At 35.2% G+C, this 18,740-nt stretch overlaps 1 protein-coding gene across 1 annotated transcript; it reads right to left on the bottom strand.

Moving 5' to 3' along the window:
• Positions 1–696: 696 nt before the first annotated feature.
• Positions 697–16,261, bottom strand: LOC133708839 (isoleucine--tRNA ligase, cytoplasmic). Its single transcript, XM_062134376.1, has 27 exons — positions 15,619–16,261; positions 15,452–15,517; positions 15,046–15,189; positions 14,466–14,683; positions 14,180–14,345; positions 12,266–12,379; positions 11,633–11,730; positions 11,277–11,355; positions 10,633–10,791; positions 9,900–9,989; positions 9,039–9,172; positions 8,419–8,578; positions 8,203–8,286; positions 7,879–8,091; positions 6,307–6,432; positions 5,609–5,746; positions 5,248–5,351; positions 5,069–5,132; positions 3,927–4,015; positions 3,683–3,824; positions 3,236–3,299; positions 3,086–3,153; positions 1,960–2,082; positions 1,813–1,878; positions 1,307–1,433; positions 1,075–1,166; positions 697–986 (listed from the first exon to the last, which is right to left on the bottom strand). The coding sequence occupies exons 1-27, from the start codon at positions 16,150–16,152 to the stop codon at positions 882–884; spliced, it is 3,567 nt and encodes a 1,188-aa protein (XP_061990360.1). The 5' UTR covers positions 16,153–16,261; the 3' UTR covers positions 697–881.
• Positions 16,262–18,740: the final 2,479 nt, after the last annotated feature.

The raw sequence follows: 18,740 nt of genomic DNA, 5'->3' as shown, positions 1-18,740 counted from the left end.
GGTCCTAACGTATAGATCACTTCTGCAAATTTTCAGCCAATTTGATGATCGTTAAGGCATCCAAAACTGCAATTTACCATTGCAAATACGAACGGTTCCGGTTCGACAGATTCAGTCCGTTCGTGTAAATTGCAATTTTGGATGCCTTAACGATCACCGATTTGGCTGAAAATTTGCAGAAGTGATCTACACATTAGAACCTAAAAAATGAACGGTTAAGATGCCGAAATATAATCAAAAAGTTTGTCTAATGCATATCCCTATAAAAGACCCAAAAAAAGGATCCCCTATTGGAAGGGCCCTATATATATATATATATATATATATATATACATATATATTCTTTTTAATATAAAGGTGAATGACTGAATTATTTTAGAGAAAAAAATATAAATTGTAACCAATATTTAGTTCTCAAATAAAATTATAAAGTGCGAGTAAAAAGTTATCTAAAAATTTCAACCAATTATTTCACGTCATATCAATATTATCTTAAAAAGTGATAGATTGTATTATTAAAACGAGAAGAAAAGTTAGCCCAATAAATATCTTTAATTAATATTTTGATGCATAAAACATTTATTTCTTTTTTTTTTTTTTTTTTGCAAGTTCTTTTTCAATTTTTTTTTTCAATTTTCACTTATCATTAAATGAAAGTTTGATGAAAAAATTAGACAAAAATATAGACGCATCAGGTAATTAAATTAGGGGTGTCTGTATAAAATTTCAAAACAAATAATAGTGACAATTTGTTGATGTTTATCTATACACACTTAGGACAGCAAAGAATGGCAATGGCCATCCCGTTTCTGTAATCTCTTTCTCCCCATCAAAAAGCAGTGGCAACATCATCGAGAAACCAAAAAACCTAGAGAATTGATCTACTCAGAGTTTGTTCTACAAAAGAACTCCCCAACAGTCAAATACACATGTTTCCTCAACACCAAACTCACAGCGGGCACATTTTCAATGCAATCAACAGTTATCTGCATAAGAAGGTACAATAAGCATAATTAGGACATAATGTCACCACTCTTTTGCGCCTACAGAGACTTTTAAGGGAATGAAACAAACCTTCCCGTTTCCATGTTGAAACTCGGTCTTCAGATTTGCATGATCCCTTGACAACAAGTACGTTTGCAGACACCTTGCGAATTCTGAGTTTCCTGCTACCATTGAGGAAGAACCATCAGAGGGAACGACACCAGGTAAAAATTCATTGATCACGCCATTTTGAATGTGCATATAATCACTTTTCTGTTTATTAGTATTATAATTATCATTTAATATGGTAAAAAATACAAACCTGAATATAAAGCAACAATTGCATCCGAGTTGAAAACTAAGGCAGGTCTGGCCAGTTTGATAGCAAATGAAAGTTCGGTATCAAATGAAACAGAAATCCCATGGAAACTCTCTTCCCCAACAGGGACCTGCAATAAAATACTTGCTTCAATCTAATGTGACCATGATTGAAATGTAAGGAATTACTGTAATTCAGCATGAAACAAGAAACCTACATAGATACCCTGCCATAAATATTGTCTTCCTTTTTCTTTTTCTTATATTCTTGATAAAATAAACATTGAAATCTAAAGTGTAGAGTTTCAATATGCAAAGAACTCTAATCGAGTATTAAAATAAAAAAGATGGTTTTCCATTTACTCAAATATTAGGGAGGAGAAAAATTATAATCGAACATTAAAATGAAGATATTAGGGAGGAGAAACAAATGAATCAGAAGATTTTGATGCCACTTTATAAACTCTCAACCGAGTAGCCTATTTAACTCCTAATATGAATAGAACTTACAGCATGTGATGGCATCAAACTTGAAGGCAGCAACGGCGAACCAATGGCATCCCTAATGTATTGTTCCTGCAAATTAATATGCGATCAGCCAGATATTTGGGTTTAAAAATTTTATTACTCTACTCGGAGTATGGAAAACAACAGTACCTGTGATTGCAAGATCCTTTGGGAAACTGCTTTATCTTTATCCAAAGAGTCAAAGTAGACCTCCACCGAGTCAGTAGGTTCTAGAGCAGATTTCTTTCTGAACTTCTGGATTCTGTTGACAATCTGATACAGGTGGGGGAAAATCAGTTTATTGATCAGAAATATGTCCACTTTCCAACAAACTGTCTGGTACTCAAATAGGGTAACAGATAAAAGATGTCATGGACCACATGCTGTTATAAAGGTTTAACACCTACATCTTAGGAAGAGAATGGTGTCTTTAAAAATGCACTTGCTAATTGAAACTGAAAAAAAAAAAAAAAAAAAAAAAAAAAAGGGCAAGTGGCATAGACACAATGGCAAACAAAGATTCAAAACAATATTGGTTAAAAGTTGCGTACACTTTATGAAAGATTGGTAGAGCAGCAGTAAAAACTACAGAAGCGAGCCATCTTCAAAACAGAATGATTTTGAATGACATTTGAAAAATACTGACCAATCAATAATGAGTTGACTCCTCATGTACTGTTTCTTTTAATATACAGCATATGGTTGTTGAGATGAAAAAAATGCATCGTTCCCAGTTATTCATTTAAAAAAATATAATATATACCCAACATAAGATTTATTCTAATTAATCATTTTTATGTATATGAGATACATTTATTTATCTAAATTTTGTGATACACCTGATACTAACCATGTCTGTTATCTCTTAACAATAAAAGAATCATAGAGATATAGAAGGCAATCACACAAAGAACAATTGAAAAGACCACGGATGTTTTAGATTCTTCTGAACTGTATTTTTTAAAACAAAACCATAAGGAAAAAGCCCATTGGTGCTAAATCTCTTCTTCAGTAATGAGCCTTCCAAATTCTTCTACAAGGAGGCTCAGCCAAAGGACAGGGAAAAAACAAACAGTAAGAAATCAGTTTCTTTTGTCTGCTTTTCAGGTTTCTTGGTCTGTAAAGTGAAGGTCTCAAAACTTAACCAATAAACTCGGTTAACTATTTTCATCTTATGTGAACTAAAGTCGCAAAAAATAAACTACACCACGAATCAGAAGGACTCAAGGGAGAGTTATATACACTGCATAAACCCTACAAAATATAGCAACATTACCTCTCGAGCAACACCTGCATCAGCCAACGACTCATCGGAATGTAAATCCAAAATCACCAAAACATCACCTGAAGCGAATACAAGAGAGTTACGACACAAATATTTACAAGTCTTAAAATATTACATCAGGTTCCTGTCAAAGATCCTCACCATCTCCTGTAGCATCCACGTCGTCTACTGCAGTGCCATCAGGACGCTTGAAATCCCTAACAACCTGGAAATGAAAAGAAATAGAAACATAAATTAGTATTGCTACCAATGACTTCTTCTTCCATGATTCTACACATTGCTAAATGCTTTCTTTAAGAACACAGAGTCTTTTTCAGGATGTTCCATGATCCAGCTAATACAAAGAAGTTACCCAATATATAACATGAAAAGCAATTCAACTTTTCTATAACAACGCAAAATTCTTTTTGCAGCCTTTTAAATGTTTATCTGAATGTCGCTATTATTGCAAACAGATTGCATGATTCAAAACATATCACAGCAATGTGAAAGAATAGGGAAGGAAAGCATGGCAAAGGAGCGGATGCAGAAAATTATAGCATATGCGGTATAGAGAAGTGTATTGTATTAGCAACAAAGCATGAGCACCTTAATATCAGTCAGCTTTAAGCAATGACCAGAAAGAGTAACTTCTCCGGATTTCTCAAATGCTAGAATGCTTTCCTGCGACATTGCCTTGACTTCTTTGGCAACAATTCCCATATATTTTCCTAGCCGCTTACCCAAAACGCTATAAGAAAACAAACCAACAATGTCATCAAACATAAAGTGGGGATAAATTCCACAATAAAATGAAGGTGATACCCCTCCCCCACCCCAAAAATATCCATACCTGAAATCAGGCTCTGCACGTAATGAAGCATACTTCAGTGTATCATTACATGGAACAAGAGATCGCACATTAAGTTCCTCCAGCACATACTGCGGTTCAAAAGGAACGGTAGTTAATATTCTAGTTTGGGAAGAATGAAGCCCATAGCGAAAGAAACAGTTAGTGCTTCACATTACACTACTAAGGAAATAAAACAGAGTTACGTAAAAAGAAAAAAGAAAAAGAAAAATAATTAAAAAAATTAAAAGAAAAAGAAATCAGGTCCATGACAGAGAGCCATCAAGACACTACAAAACAAAGAAAACCAACAGAAGAGAAAGGAAGGAAAAAAAAAAAACAGACCTCACCCTTGATGATCTATCCAGAACAGAGTAATTTAATGACTGGATAAACTTTGAGAATAAGGTTTCTTCTAAACCAATAGTCCAATGATAAGAGGATAAAACAGTATAAATGAGGAAACTGAGCATCACTCTTCCCAGAAAGACCTTTCCCCATTCCACCCCATCTAATGACCATTTGACTATAAAACCACATTGTTTCACCATTGAGCTAAAAAAAAATAAGATGAGAAGATCAAGAGCACTGTTTGCCATCTTTTCCTAATATAAGTTGGTACATGCTTGGACGAAGTAGTTTTCATTAATAATTGTATTGAGAGGCAAATTTCAGGTGCTCTAAGGGGCAATGTGAGCCACAATACGGTCCGCCAGATACCTCAAGCATGCCCAAGAATTTCAAAAGTTCCTATTAATGTTCGTTTAATTTGTCAGTGCTGGCATAAGCCTTGTGTACTTGTGGCACTTCCATTTTCCGGTTGGCTTAATAGATGAGGTATTACAGTTCAGAAGGACTTTATTCAAGCAGTCAACAAATAACACGGCATATTGGCATTAACATGCAAATGGATCCACCTCAGGAAAACAATATTGATGGTTGCAGATTCATAATAACTGCTTAGATAGCCCCAATATACAATACAAATGAACCTATTACTTTCCAATGTACAACTGATGAGTCAATTAGGCGTACGAAAGTCAAGAGCAAAAAGATACTTTCAAGTGAATAGCATCAGTTGGTAGCACAGTTTAACAATTAAGTGAAAGATGTATGAAAAAGAGCTTCCAGTATGATTCATATACCTCTTTTAGCTTTCCAGCGATATCATCAAGAAAGTCCACATCAGGATGAACAATAACCATCTCCCTAAAGGAAATAAAAGAAAATGATTTTCAGATAAAATCGAGAAAGTAGACAAAGGCCGAGGCCGAGGCATAAGTAAAATTAAAATAAAACATCGAACAAGATGCTACGAGCACACCTGAGTGGTGTTTTAAGAGGTTTGTTATGTCTCTCACGAATATTACGGGCAAGATCAATTATTGTCATCATCCTTGCAACACTTTGCTCAATACGTTCATCCCTCTGTAATAGCAATAAAAATTGTAAAACCATGCGAAACCTTAAAGAGGAATACTGAAAGTTTAAATTACAAAAAGTATGAGGATCAGCAATTCAAGCTTAAACCCTGAAAGCTTCCCCATAAGATTAAGCCAACCTCACTTTCAAACTTAACAGAAATAAAACCATTTTTTGTTTCGCAAAATGTTAAGCAGAGATATGAACGAGTTAAATTGGTTTCATAATTTCTTCTTAAAGAACAAAATGATCACCACTAATACCTTGCCTTCTGCTTCAGGAAAGCTGCAATGATGAATGCTTTCCTCTGCCGTGTTGGAAACTTTCCGCATATTTTGAAAAAGGACCTCAGTGAAAAATGGTGTTAATGGAGCCATCGCTTTACATGATACCAAAAGGACCTAGAGACAAAAATAAATAAATCATACACAAATGTTAGACCAGTGATTCTCACAGAAAATATCTCAAGAACTGAATATTTATGAAGCATATTAAACAAGTACAGGGATCATAAAATACTAATGACATAAGGATAAAATGAGGTCCATATAGCACTCCAAATAAAAGCTAATAGTATCTAATTTGGAAAAAAGTCTTGAATATAAAATAAGTGTAATTGTTACTTTGACAACTCCTAATGACTTCTAGTCCTTCTTCTTTCTTTTCTTCTAGTTCTTCTTCCTTTTTTTTTTTTTTTTTTTTTTTGGACTTGTTGAACACTTGCCAACAAAAAATAAAGAAAATACATGCAAATAGGACCCGTATGTGTTAATGGGTATTGCCAGATATAGCTCAAGAATGAACAAGGAAATAAACAGATCCAAGAACCACAACCAACATGGAAGATGAAACTCAATGACCATGCATACATATCTGATTCTTAGACCCAGCTATTTGGCACATAAGGAAAGCAACATACATAGAGTTACTACCATAATAAAGAAAGTTACCACCACCATACATTGTAAAGTGTTGAGAGCGCCACCCTACAATCTTCTTCACCTGTACGACCCTTCAACCTCTTGCGATTGCACCTCACATAGATATTTGTCAAGTTGTCTAGAAACTTCAAAAGATATGGAACCACCTATAATGTTGTTTACATGTTGGTTAGACAAATTACAATCAGAAGAGGAATGCTTTAACAGAAATAGATATATTTTATTTATAAACTATGGACTCAAATATAGTGCAAAATGGACAAGCTTTTAACAAGAGAACATATAAACCACATAACCAAACTGCTTTTAGAAAAACCAGTTCCAACAGGAAATCTCAAACAGAATGCCAAGGAGCTAGACTAAGAACTAATAATCATATGGGCCAACCACTGCCTCAATGTGCATGAAAAATATCAAAATGCAGATGAAAATGCCTCTAAAATCCCCCCACATCCACATCCTGTTTTCAAAAAGCCTCTTATCCACTGCCAGGACAACTGCCAACAGCCAACACTCCACAGTATGCATAATTCAGGTTCACCGACATTAGCTTCCTTAACTTTTACCAAAAGCTTAAGAGTACTAAATTTAGAAGAGTATTTAAACATCTGGATTTGCTGGAATCTTCTAGTTTTCATGTGTGTTCTAAATGTTTTATTTAAGAAGCATGTTCCTTGTATTGGGTCATAAAGTTACCTTTTCTAAGTCATGTTCCATCAATCATTAATAATTAGACTTTAAGGGCTGTAAGTCATTAATCAGGGTCATTTAACAATTGGTTTATTTCTGTAGACAAGGCCACTGTGTATTACTGGAAATCAGTTCATGAGACTGATTGTGTATTATTGCAAACAATATCTCTCAAGTGACTAGTGAGAATTCTTGAAGTAATTTCCAAGAAATCTTGCTGGAGCGAGTCCAGATTCCTCATACTCCCTTCTTCTCCATTCATGCCCAGAACTTTTAACAAAGTTCATGAGACTGATTGTGTATTATTTCAAAGAATATCTCTCAAGTGACTAGTGAGAATTCTTGAAGTAATTTCCAAGAAATCTTGCTGGAGCGAGTCCAGATTCCTCATACTCTCTTCTTCTCCATTCATGCCCAGAACTTTTAACAACAACACCTGTCCTCCACATATTATAACAATAAACTTCACCCTTGTAAGACCTTAACCATAGTAAACCCTAGGTCATATCTGTAGCTCTCTATATGAGGCCTTGTATAGCACTAAACTTCAACCTTGTAAGACCATCCTGCATAGATAATTGCACCACGTGTACAACCAATAATTTGAAGATACAATAAAGTTTCCACTACAAGACACATTTGAATAATTAACAGTTTTATACACCTAACAGGCTAACATAAGATACTTGTACCGCAACATTAAAAATTACCTACTAATCATAACAAAACTATATTGTGATCTTTGTGCTCTAAAAAGCCAGTTTTTTATTTGGTCATATTCTGATCTTGTGGTCTACACAACCCGATTCCCTATTTGGTCATATGACATAATATGCCCAACTACAAGGACTTTACAAGAACTACGAAATGCTTTCTGAAGGAATAGTTCATAGACAGCTAACCGTATAAAGTCGATAACCATTCATCTCCTGACGGACAAAATACACAAGACTCTGTGTGGCTGAGTAGATCCACTGGTCAAGCACATTAGATGACTTTTGTAGAGTGGCTTGATCAATAGGAACAAAAGGGGCAAACCCTTCAATCTCAAGTCTCTTTGCGTTCTGGACAAGGAACCTATATGCATTGTACCATGGAAGAAATACATCCTTGACCTGAAAATAACCAAAGATAAAGGTACTGCTGGATCAATTCAAAGAACCAAGATCAATAAACAGCAATCCAACATGAAAACAATACTACAGGAATAGATAAATAATACTTACAACACCATAAACTCCTTCCTTCTTGAAACGTAATGGTTCCGCGCGCACAACAGGAGAGTTAATTAGGTATAATCGTACTGCATCCTGCACAACAGAAATATGATTAGACAAGATATTTGTAAAATACATCATCTTCCCACCATTTGACAAAGAAACCAAGAAAAAAAGGCACTTAAACTATATAATGTACAGTCAGTTGTACTATAAAACACATACAGCTCCATACTGATCGATAACTTCAATTGGTGGAGGATAATTTTTCAGACTTTTACTCATTTTTTTTCCATCCTCAGCAAGTACGAGTCCATTGCAAATGAGATTCTTAAAAGCAGGTTTCCCAAATAATGCGGTAGATAACACCATAAGAGTGTAGAACCTGCAGAATCAGAAGGAAACAATGAGGACTAGCTTAGACATTGGAAACCCGTACTCAAGTTAGGATAAAACTAGCACAAAGGAATCTAATTCCACAATAGGCAGCCAACATTTAGTCTAGTCGTTATGTTAATTAAAAAAAAATCACATTTATAAACAGGCAAAAGGAAAACTTTAATAGATATCAAAAGAAACTTTACATGTCAAATGAAGTATGTTTCCAACTGTACTTCATAGTTTTTGGAGTCTTCATCTAACACTAGTATCCATGTGAATAGAAGTATCATTGCCACACATGCACGTGATATGTAATCTTCTAAAATGATTATAGCAAAAAATAGGGAGTTCTAGACCACTGACATTGACTAACCCAACTTAGCTGTACGACTAAAATTAGAAATAGTCAACATGAGGAACAATCAAATCAGAAAAACTGGAAACCCCAAATATAATAAACTTACCATCCACGAGTCTGATCCAGCCCTTCAGCCACAAAATTTCCAGGAAAGTTTTTCTCAAAAAGTTCAACATTCTCAAAAGGATAGTGGATATAAGCATAAGGCATGGAACCACTCTCAAACCAACAATCAAACACCTGAAAAGATAATTAAACAAGTCAACATCAATACCATTAAGCACACATCAGTGAGTGAGAAAATTACACTCGCTCATTACAGAACAATTTGAAAAAGCACAGCATTTACAGTACCTTTTTCTTTCATTGTTTTTTTAATAAGCATAACCGGGACAATAACATATGATTAGGAGGTCAGATTACAAAAAGATATTCTAAGTTAAACACCAGAAGAAAGACAATCATGCTCACAAGTCCTACATTCCAATTTAAGAACCGACCCTTTAATTTCTACCACCAGGGTAAGAAATCCAGAACTAACTAACAAGGTTTCTTTTGAGTTATTTGAGAGTTATGAAACTTGAGTTATCAAAAAGCAAAAAATACCAGAATTTTTTTTTTTTTTGGAGAGAGAGAGATAAAGTATTAAGTAAATAGTCCAATTGATTTACTGGATCTCATGAACATAATTGATATAATAATTCCACACATTGACATAATAAATAGGACACTGACATAATAACTAGGATACTGTAGTAATTGAATGAAGTGAAAGATACTTGCCCAACAAAAATGGTAATTTGAATGTACTACAAGAACATTGGATGCATAGTTGTACATTATGAATTTATGATCCACTAGAAATGCATACGAGTCACAAAATTATGAATCTTTAATGCAAGATTGGTTTTTACTTAACAGTATGAAAAAGGTTAGTCTACTGCTAGCCTTGATTCCATAGGCTTACATCATCAATACGTTGAAGAACACCAAATTGAGGACCACGGCTAGATGGAATAGTGATATGATCGATATTGTGCCGGTGAAGATCAAAAACCTGTTAAAATCAGCAGAAAATATTCAAAACCAGTATATGCAGTAACAGAAAAAGCAAATGAAAACCAAACTTTTTTCCTTTTGATACCAGAAGTGTCAACCCAAGTAAGAGTACGCTAAACAAGAAGTTTACACATAATACCAAGATCCCTCACCCAATGGCCAAAAACTACTTCAGAAAAAAAAAAGCATAGAAAGAACCAGCAGCTAAAATTAAGTCTAAAAAGAGAATGTAGAGAAGAAAATAGTGCCCCCAAAGCAGAGAGAAGTGCAACATCGAAGAACAATTTCAAGTCCATACACAAATAATAGCACAATGCCTCAAATTTATCATAATATTGTAGCCCAGTCCTATTTGTCACTATACAGTCTCCACTAGTATACTTTTTCCAAATAAACATAAATGGATAATTGTTTTAACCGCCTTTCGCCCTTGCTTGGTGATTAAGGCTTGTTAAAGGCATTCATAAGCTGGTATGGTGGTGGTGTGATAGCTAGAGGAAAAATATAAAGAAAATCACCTGGAGTATGAGAAAGAAGCAAACTGAAATAGAACTCCTCTATTATTGTGAATTTGGTAGATTGATGAAACCTTAAAAACTCAACAACTAAGTAATTATTGACACAGAGAGGAGAAATCAAACCTTAACACCGGAAAGCTTTTCGAGCTTCTCAATGGAATCCATAACTACTATTTCCTCACCATCCTCACTAATCCACACAGGAAGAGGAGTGCCCCAGAATCTACTTCGACTAACTGCCCAATCTCTTGCATTTTCCAGCCAATTGTGGAATCGTTTTTCCTGAAACAATGGCAATGCAAAACAGGGACTTATTACTACAACAGTCCAAAGTCCATAAACATTTCCCATCTCAGGAAATATGTGCCCAATTTCATTGCAGAAAAATTTCATTCAGAAAGTTCAATAAATCAAAATTGGGCAACAAGTAACATGAACTCTTCACTTAAAGTATTTATCAAAGCAACTATGAAGAATGCATAAGAAATTAATTACTTCAACGAAAGCACCATACTACTCTAGAATAGAAAAGTAATATATATCTTTTAGTGGAGTACCAGCAAGCAAATAATTTAATTTCAGGCTTATTTTGAGAACTAAGAAAATGGTGAGATCTGAAAATCATCTTATTGGAGTTCCATCTTAGTGCAAACACTGCTATTTATCAACATTTACCACACTCATTCCCAAAAGCATAAATAAAGAAACACTGTACAAAACAAAGGAAAGAAAGCCATAAATGTCAACAACTAAAACTAAAAATCAACCTTCACAAAATCAGGAACCCAGTATGTCTGCTTGTTGTTTTCTAACAATTTTTCTTTCAACTGCTCCACCCGGATAAACCTGTAAGCAGAAGTAAAACTTACTTAGGATGAGATTGCACATTGAAATGTGAAATAAGAAAATGGTTTAACAAATATAGGTTTAACCGTTTATGTGCTCTGGTCAAGCCAAGGGTTCAACTACTGAACTTGCAATAAGTTCCAAGCATGGATGTAAGAATTTGATAAAAGAGAATCTAACTAGAAATCAATTGACATGCGAAAGGACTGAGTTTTTAATCAAAATAAGAGTCCATAAAACTCAACTACAGGTAACACCGAGTTAAATCTGCACTTACCAACTTGGAACAGCTCTTTGAATAAGTGGAGTTTTAGATCTTGGGCAGTGGGGATAAGAATGCATAATGGTTCCAGACTTAACAAGCCTTCCTTTCCGCTGAGCATATATGAAGAGTGGCATTAGAACAACGGAGACAACATACAGACGTAGAATAAGTACAAAAGTATATTACAATAATGACCAAATATATTACAATAAGACCAGAAACATATCCCATCCTAACCAGAAGTCTGATTTCTACCTTTTTATTTTTTTTGTTCTGCAGATCTATTTAACTTATGACGACATCAGGAAGAGAAGCACTACTAAATATGAGGGGGGAAATTTATATATTTTTGAACGTGAAAAACCCAGGCTTAACACATGAAACTACTTCTGAAAATTTCTGAATTACTCCTACCATTTCTTTTAGAAGTTAGAATGCCATCGTTTTCCTTGTTTGGTGCTGGTGTAGAGTTGGCATACATAGATAAGACTAGTAGATTGTACAAACATCAACAATCACTGCAGAGCATTGACCGCATGGCAATCCCATGCAATCAACACCTGAGGGAGTTTCAGATTTGTGTAATGTAAGTGAAAGACGTCTATATGTTTCTATATGTATATAAACTCTCTTGTAATGTCGTACCTTCAGTGCTTCAATAATATCTTTATCTGCATTTTTGACATAGCACTTGCTGAAGTCGGTAATTTTTTCAGTAAAGCATCCATCCTCATCAACTGCTACAATCAAGGTCTCTCCCTGCATGCCAATGGATAAACGCAAACATGACAATAAGTGACTATAAGTAAAGTGCAACAATATAGATGTTTCTTAATGAACAACTACCATTATTCAGATATGATATCTAAGAACGTGAATTGCAAAACAACCCCATCATGGCCTTAAGAATCAGAACTTAGAATGCCATGTTGATACTACTCAACAACTGAAAAAACAGCAACACTATCTAAACTGTCTACAGAAATGGTGCTGGGAGGAAAAATAAAATACAAGTGTCTTTGAATCCAGTTGAGTACCGTTAAAATCGAAGAACCAGAAAAGGAATTGAAGTATCAAATATTCAAATATAGACCTTATATTTATTTAAAAGTAAATACATAAAAAAAAAAAGCAAATTTAATCAAACAGATTCTATAGAAATAAACAAACTAGACTCTATAGAAACCAAAGCCCACGATGCCCAAAAGCAAATTTAATCAAACAGTCTCCATCCCTCTTCCATTAAACTCCTGTAAAATTCTTCCCTTCTCCTCCTCTGCAGGCCTGGCTGGTAATATATTAAACAATCCACACTATACAGCACTATTTTGAAAAAGGTTTTTTTTTTTTTCTTCCTTTTGAAAGTTCAAACGAAAAAATAAGAAAATATGCCCAAGCAGATCTATGGCACAGTGCACATTATGTGGCTAAAGGAAAAGGTAACAAATGAACGGGCCCTGGATCAAGCTGCAACTGTATCAGTCAACCCGCCTTGGGAGACACTCTTAATAATTCTCTTGACAGATTATATTCTTGTCCAAAACACCCTAATTACCAACCACAAGCTTCTGTACAGACCTTAAACAACCCCATCTTCCAACGATCAATAAAAAGATGTCCCTATTCTATTATTGTGTGCACCAAATTTCAAGAAACAGTAACTTATTAATAATAACACTACAGCCTCTGTCGACAAGCAGTCCACCACAAAGCTACACCAAAACAAACACTGAGCATAATATACTTACAGAAACAGCCACAAAACTAAGCACAACTACCCCTGCTAATAACTGCTTTAAAACCACCGACATATCCCAAATTCCTGTTCACTTAAGTCCATAAAGAGGCTAAAAGTATTGACACCAACTTGGTAGACCACCAGAAAGAAAACAGCTGAATGGGATAATTTCCTAGGCACAAATCAGCTTCTGATTGTAGTCATTGTACCTCCCAACACTTCCTTAAGCAGCTTATCTCCTTCTGCTAGAACTTATAGTTGCCACAACAATGGAGGCATGAGTTCACTACCCAACCCTAAACCCTATCAATTAAAACTTCAGCGAATGCAACAAGTTGCTTAAACAGAAAAACGCAATCCAGCAAAAAAAAAAAAAAAATATTACATGCAAACAGGATGTAAAGCCACACAATCTACACGAAAAGAAAAGAAGAAGTACTGACAGTTCCTGCAAGATCATAAATCCCACAATCTATAGACAGCGGTAAGAAGAGTCCCTTTCATAAAAAAGAGCTTAAACTTTTAACCAAGATGACTGAAAGTATTGTCTGCACTAGTATATATGATTAGAGGGAAATCAAAATATGCAAGAAAAGAACTCTACAGGCAAAATTTGAGAACACACAATCAGAGTGCGGATGATTTATAGGAACAAATTGTATAACAAAAGAAGCTATGCAGAACCACTAATTTTAAGACCATCTTGTTCATAACATCGTAAATGAGACCACAAATAATATACGTACAATCTCATCTTTGATGTAAGGAATCAAATGTATCAAAGGTGAGTTTATGCCATTTACGTGCATCTTGATACATACCTTACTGATAACTTTATTTTCAAGGCAAACACGATAGTCGTCTTCACCAAATGCAGGAGCACAGTGGACAATTCCAGTACCACTGTCATCAGTAACATAGTTGTCCGCAACAACTCTAAATGCAACATCAGAGAACTCCTTAAAGTAATCAAATGGTGGTTCATACCTGTAGTTCACAATCTCATTATAATTGTGATATTTATAAGAAACTATAAAGTAAATAGATAATTAGACATAAGTAACTATGTTAAACTAAACAAGTAAAATGAGGAATTGAAGTACTCACTTCTTCCCCACCAATGAAGCCCCGGTCATTTTCTCCAACACTTCATATGATGTGTCAACTGCTTCCTTTTTCCCACCCGAGGATCCCTTGGTCTTTGAATTTAATTTTTTTGAATCAGCAGATCCATTTGGTACATTTTCTTTTGGTTTGTCATTAGGAAGAGCTGACAATCGAGATTCAGCAACGACGTAAACTTTTTTTGAGTACTTGTTGCGAACCTGAATGTTATTCCACCTCAAATTAGATGCTCACATATTATAGTGCAAAATTGCATTTCATAAAGTTGAAGAAAAATTGAGGAACTCACATAACATAGTATGAAAACAAATATATCAAGGATCTCATGTAATAACTATAACTTGAGGTTAAGGCACCTATATGGACCCTAAATTGGCGAAATATTTTCCAGTAAAATCATGATGCGTACATGTCATTTAAAACAACAGTAGAGATGAACAAATAACACTCTAATAGCATAGGCAAAAATGTGTACCAACAAACAAACTAACGCTAGCATTGATTAAAATTTGATACCCAAATTGTGATAAAGGAAAATATGAATAGAGATAAACTAACTGACCTTCAAATAGGTAAAATTTGCATTGACACAAAGCGCTAAATGGCTAGGAAGGGTCCACGGAGTAGTTGTCCAAGCCACAAAACTTGCCTCGTCAGAATCACCAATAATTGGAAAAGCCACCATAACTTCAGGATCAGGAACATCCTGAGTTTCACCAGAGATGTCAAAAATGATAGGAAACACTTCGACCAAATTATAAGTTCCATCATTACTAGGGGGAAAAAAACACACAAAAGGCTGAACTAATGACTGAACAGGACAGCCGAATTCCTAATGTTACCAACTGAATTATTTAACTCGGCACTGAACAATAAAATCTCATAACAATTAACAGAATTCAACAACAACAGACAATCAAAAATTAATAATTCAGCAATCTTTACATAAAATAACAACAGAAGTAAACCTTGTAATCTTGATTAGCCTCGAAATTCGAAAGCGGCGTCTTGCAACCGGTGCTGTACGGCATGACCTGCAAACCGAAGCAGCATATGGATTGGTAAACCTAAACTACGCATATAAACCAATCGGAAAATTTCATCAAAAATACAATTGAGACTGCAAGGAGCTAACCTTGAAGCCCTTATAGACAAGGCCCTTATCATATATCTGAGCAAAAACCCACCACACACTCTCCATAAACTTCAAGTCCATGGTCTTATAATCGTTCCGAAAATCGATCCACCGCCCAGTTCGCGTAATCACCTTCTCCCATTCCTCCACAAACCGAGTAACAATGCTCCGGCACTCCTCGTTGTACTTATCGATCCCCATTTCGAGAACCTGTTCCCGGCGCCTGATGTCGAGCTTCTTATCAATCTCGTTCTCGACGGGAAGGCCGTGGCAGTCCCAGCCGAAGCGGCGCGTGACGTGGTGGCCGGTCATGGACTGGTAGCGCGTGATGATGTCCTTGATGGTGCCGGCCAGTATGTGGCCGTAGTGAGGGAGGCCGGTGGCGAAGGGGGGGCCGTCGTAGAAGACGTACTCGGGCATGTGTTCGGTGAGAGACAATTGAGTCTCGAAGGCTTTGATTTGGGACCAGTAGTGGAGAATCTTCTCCTCTTGCTTCGGGAAGGAGAAGTCCTTGCCCTCGCATACCTCTTCCATGGCTGGCGGCCGTGAAACGAAGGAAGGGAGGGAGAGATTAGGGTTTTTGAACAAAAATTGTGGCTGCCGGAGTGAGCGAGGGTTTTACAGTGGGGGACTCTGGGGAGGAATAAAATTGGATGTTACGCAATTCATAGGCGAAAAGGCGACTTTGCCCTCATTTGAAATTTTTTTACGGCTCTGCCACTGACCTATTTTTTCCCTTGAGTTTTTGGGTTTGCATGGTTTTTGGGATCATTGATTGTATGATCTTAATGTCTCTGTTGAAGGTTTTGGGTGGCTGTGATCTTAATGCAATTTGGACTCTGGAGTCTGGAATATCATCATCTGGGTTTTATCTATTTTAGGTGTTTGGGGGTTTAATTTTGAGATAGATTTCATAGTCTCTGCAAGTGTTTAGGGTATTGATTAAGAATTAGGTGAGAGCCAATGAACCCAGCTATGCTATTAATTTCTTCATTACTAAAGTGATGGCTCATGATCTGATCGTTTACATTATTAGCCAATGTGTTTATCTTGCAAAGTTGCAAAAATGTGTTTACATCAATATTCAGGTCATTAGGTGCTATGATTATGCATTCTTTGGTAAAGTGAAAGAAATGTCAAAAATTAATGCCAAGAGGAGACCTTTTTTAACTTCTATTTGAGAACATGAGCTTACTTTCAAGGACATGGGCTTCTGCAGACTTGGTTTCTCTTTAGATGAATAGTTGATCCCTCTTATATCAATACGAGACTTGGTTTAGTTTTCCTCAGAAAACTTTACTATATATCACCAAAACGGTGAATGTTAAAAATTAGGTGAGAGCCAATATGAAACTTGATTTAGTTTTGTTACTTAATAGAATTTGTTAAAATTATGTACTCCTTATACACCAAAGAGAAAGAGATTAATAATCATGTATGAATTTGCATTGACAGTATCTTGAAAATCCATTATGGCATTATATCATCTATATTCGTTTGATTTATTCTATGTTTTTTCTTTTATATAATTAACATACTCTATTCATTTAATACTATAATGAACACTATTACTTACTGTTATGAGGGGAAAAAAAAAAAACAAAAGTTCTATGTATACTAAATTTTTTTGAAAAGAATCATAACAGTAAACCAAAGGAAGGAACTAACTTTTCTGCTTTACATGCAGTTACAGAGTCTCTATTACTATTGAAGATGCCAACGATCAAGCCACAGTTATATTGATGGGAAAGCAAGCGCAGAACAACTATTCGGAAGCAGCTGTCAAGACTTGGTCAACAAAAGATCATATCCAACAGAGGAAAACAAGGGTCCAGAAGTGACTTTTTCAAATCAAAGTTAACGCCACAAGTGAACTCATAGTCAAAGGTATCTTCCCAGACGTACAACCCTTTGGACCACCACTGCAAGAAGAGCCAACCACTGCAACACCAAACCATCCTGCTTCCGATAGAAAAAGAGCCATTCAAACAAGCAGAAGAGAATTATTCACCTCTGAATCGAACAAAAAAGCCAAGAGGTAAATATTACATAAATTTAGTTTCTATAATCACTACACTATACTATGTTTGGTACGAATAATTAAACCCACTTGAATCACTGTTTTGTAACCATGAATAATTATTTGAATCATCATACCTTGAAACAAGGTGCTGTACACAATATATGATAATTCAAATCATTATTCATGGTTCCAAAGCCTGGGAAGAACCCAACATTACAGCTTTCATTTCTTGATGTAATTTGAGGATGTTGAGTTTCTATGGATATCATGATCAGTTGAAAGAACAATTATTAAAATACATTAATTGAATTGCTCTTGATAAAATAAATAAATAAATCAATAAATCAATAAAAAATCACACTCTGAACAACTTCATCCCAATGGTTGGTCTAAACTGAAATAGATTAAGGGATTGGAATGTAATATATAACACACCAGGAAATTTTGGTTTTTCTACATGATCTTGGTTATGGTTAGAAGATATCTTTATTTGATGAAAATAACATTCATGTAATCAAACTTTAAAATCAGTTTCGTTGACTGCAATATACTCATTTCTAGATTATTCATTCATTTTCAATTAGCCATACATCTTTTGTTACCAGCATTTTGTCAACTTGAAACATTTTGGTTTCTGATTTGGGTGCTTTGGGGTATTTGCATAGAAATCTGAAGTTTGATTTATCTATTTGAAATGGTATAGTACTCAATACATGTTGTGTAGAAATATAGTTGTACATCTTCTGTTATTAAAATTTGCTATTTTATTTGGTTTCTGATTTAATTGAAACTGTGTAATTCATTCAGAGAAAAAATATGCTATCAAATTCTCTGACTGTTATATTTCTATTCTATATCAAACTGCAATTTTCAAATTCCTTCCTGTAGCTCTAACTCTGTTTTCTTTGTCTTAAAGTGACAGGCAAAGTAAACATGGAACAGCAACATCATCATCAGGAACTAAAGCACAGCCTCGCAAGCAGAAAAATGACTAAACATAAATAACCATGTTGTACAGCTATAACTAGAACAACCAATGCTTTGAACCAACTCCAACAACAACTCCAGCATTTTGCGTAGCTTTTGCTAACCAACTCCA

This window comes from Rosa rugosa, chromosome 5 (assembly GCF_958449725.1).
Source record: "Rosa rugosa chromosome 5, drRosRugo1.1, whole genome shotgun sequence".
NCBI lineage: Eukaryota > Viridiplantae > Streptophyta > Magnoliopsida > Rosales > Rosaceae > Rosa > Rosa rugosa.
This window is presented reverse-complemented; position numbering and strand designations above follow the sequence as displayed.

What these genes read in the sequence shown, in the direction of transcription:
- LOC133708839 (XM_062134376.1), bottom strand. Translation starts at nt 16,152, where the DNA reads ATGGAAGAGGTATGCGAGGGCAAGGACTTCTCCTTCCCGAAGCAAGAG. An exon ending in AAAATAAAGTTATCAGTAAG is followed by an intron (nt 12,380 to 14,179) that starts GTATGTATCAAG and finishes ATTGGCATGCAG; the next exon opens with GGAGAGACCTTGATTGTAGC. An exon ending in CGTGCAGAGCCTGATTTCAG is followed by an intron (nt 3,825 to 3,926) that starts GTATGGATATTT and finishes GTTTTCTTATAG; the next exon opens with CGTTTTGGGTAAGCGGCTAG.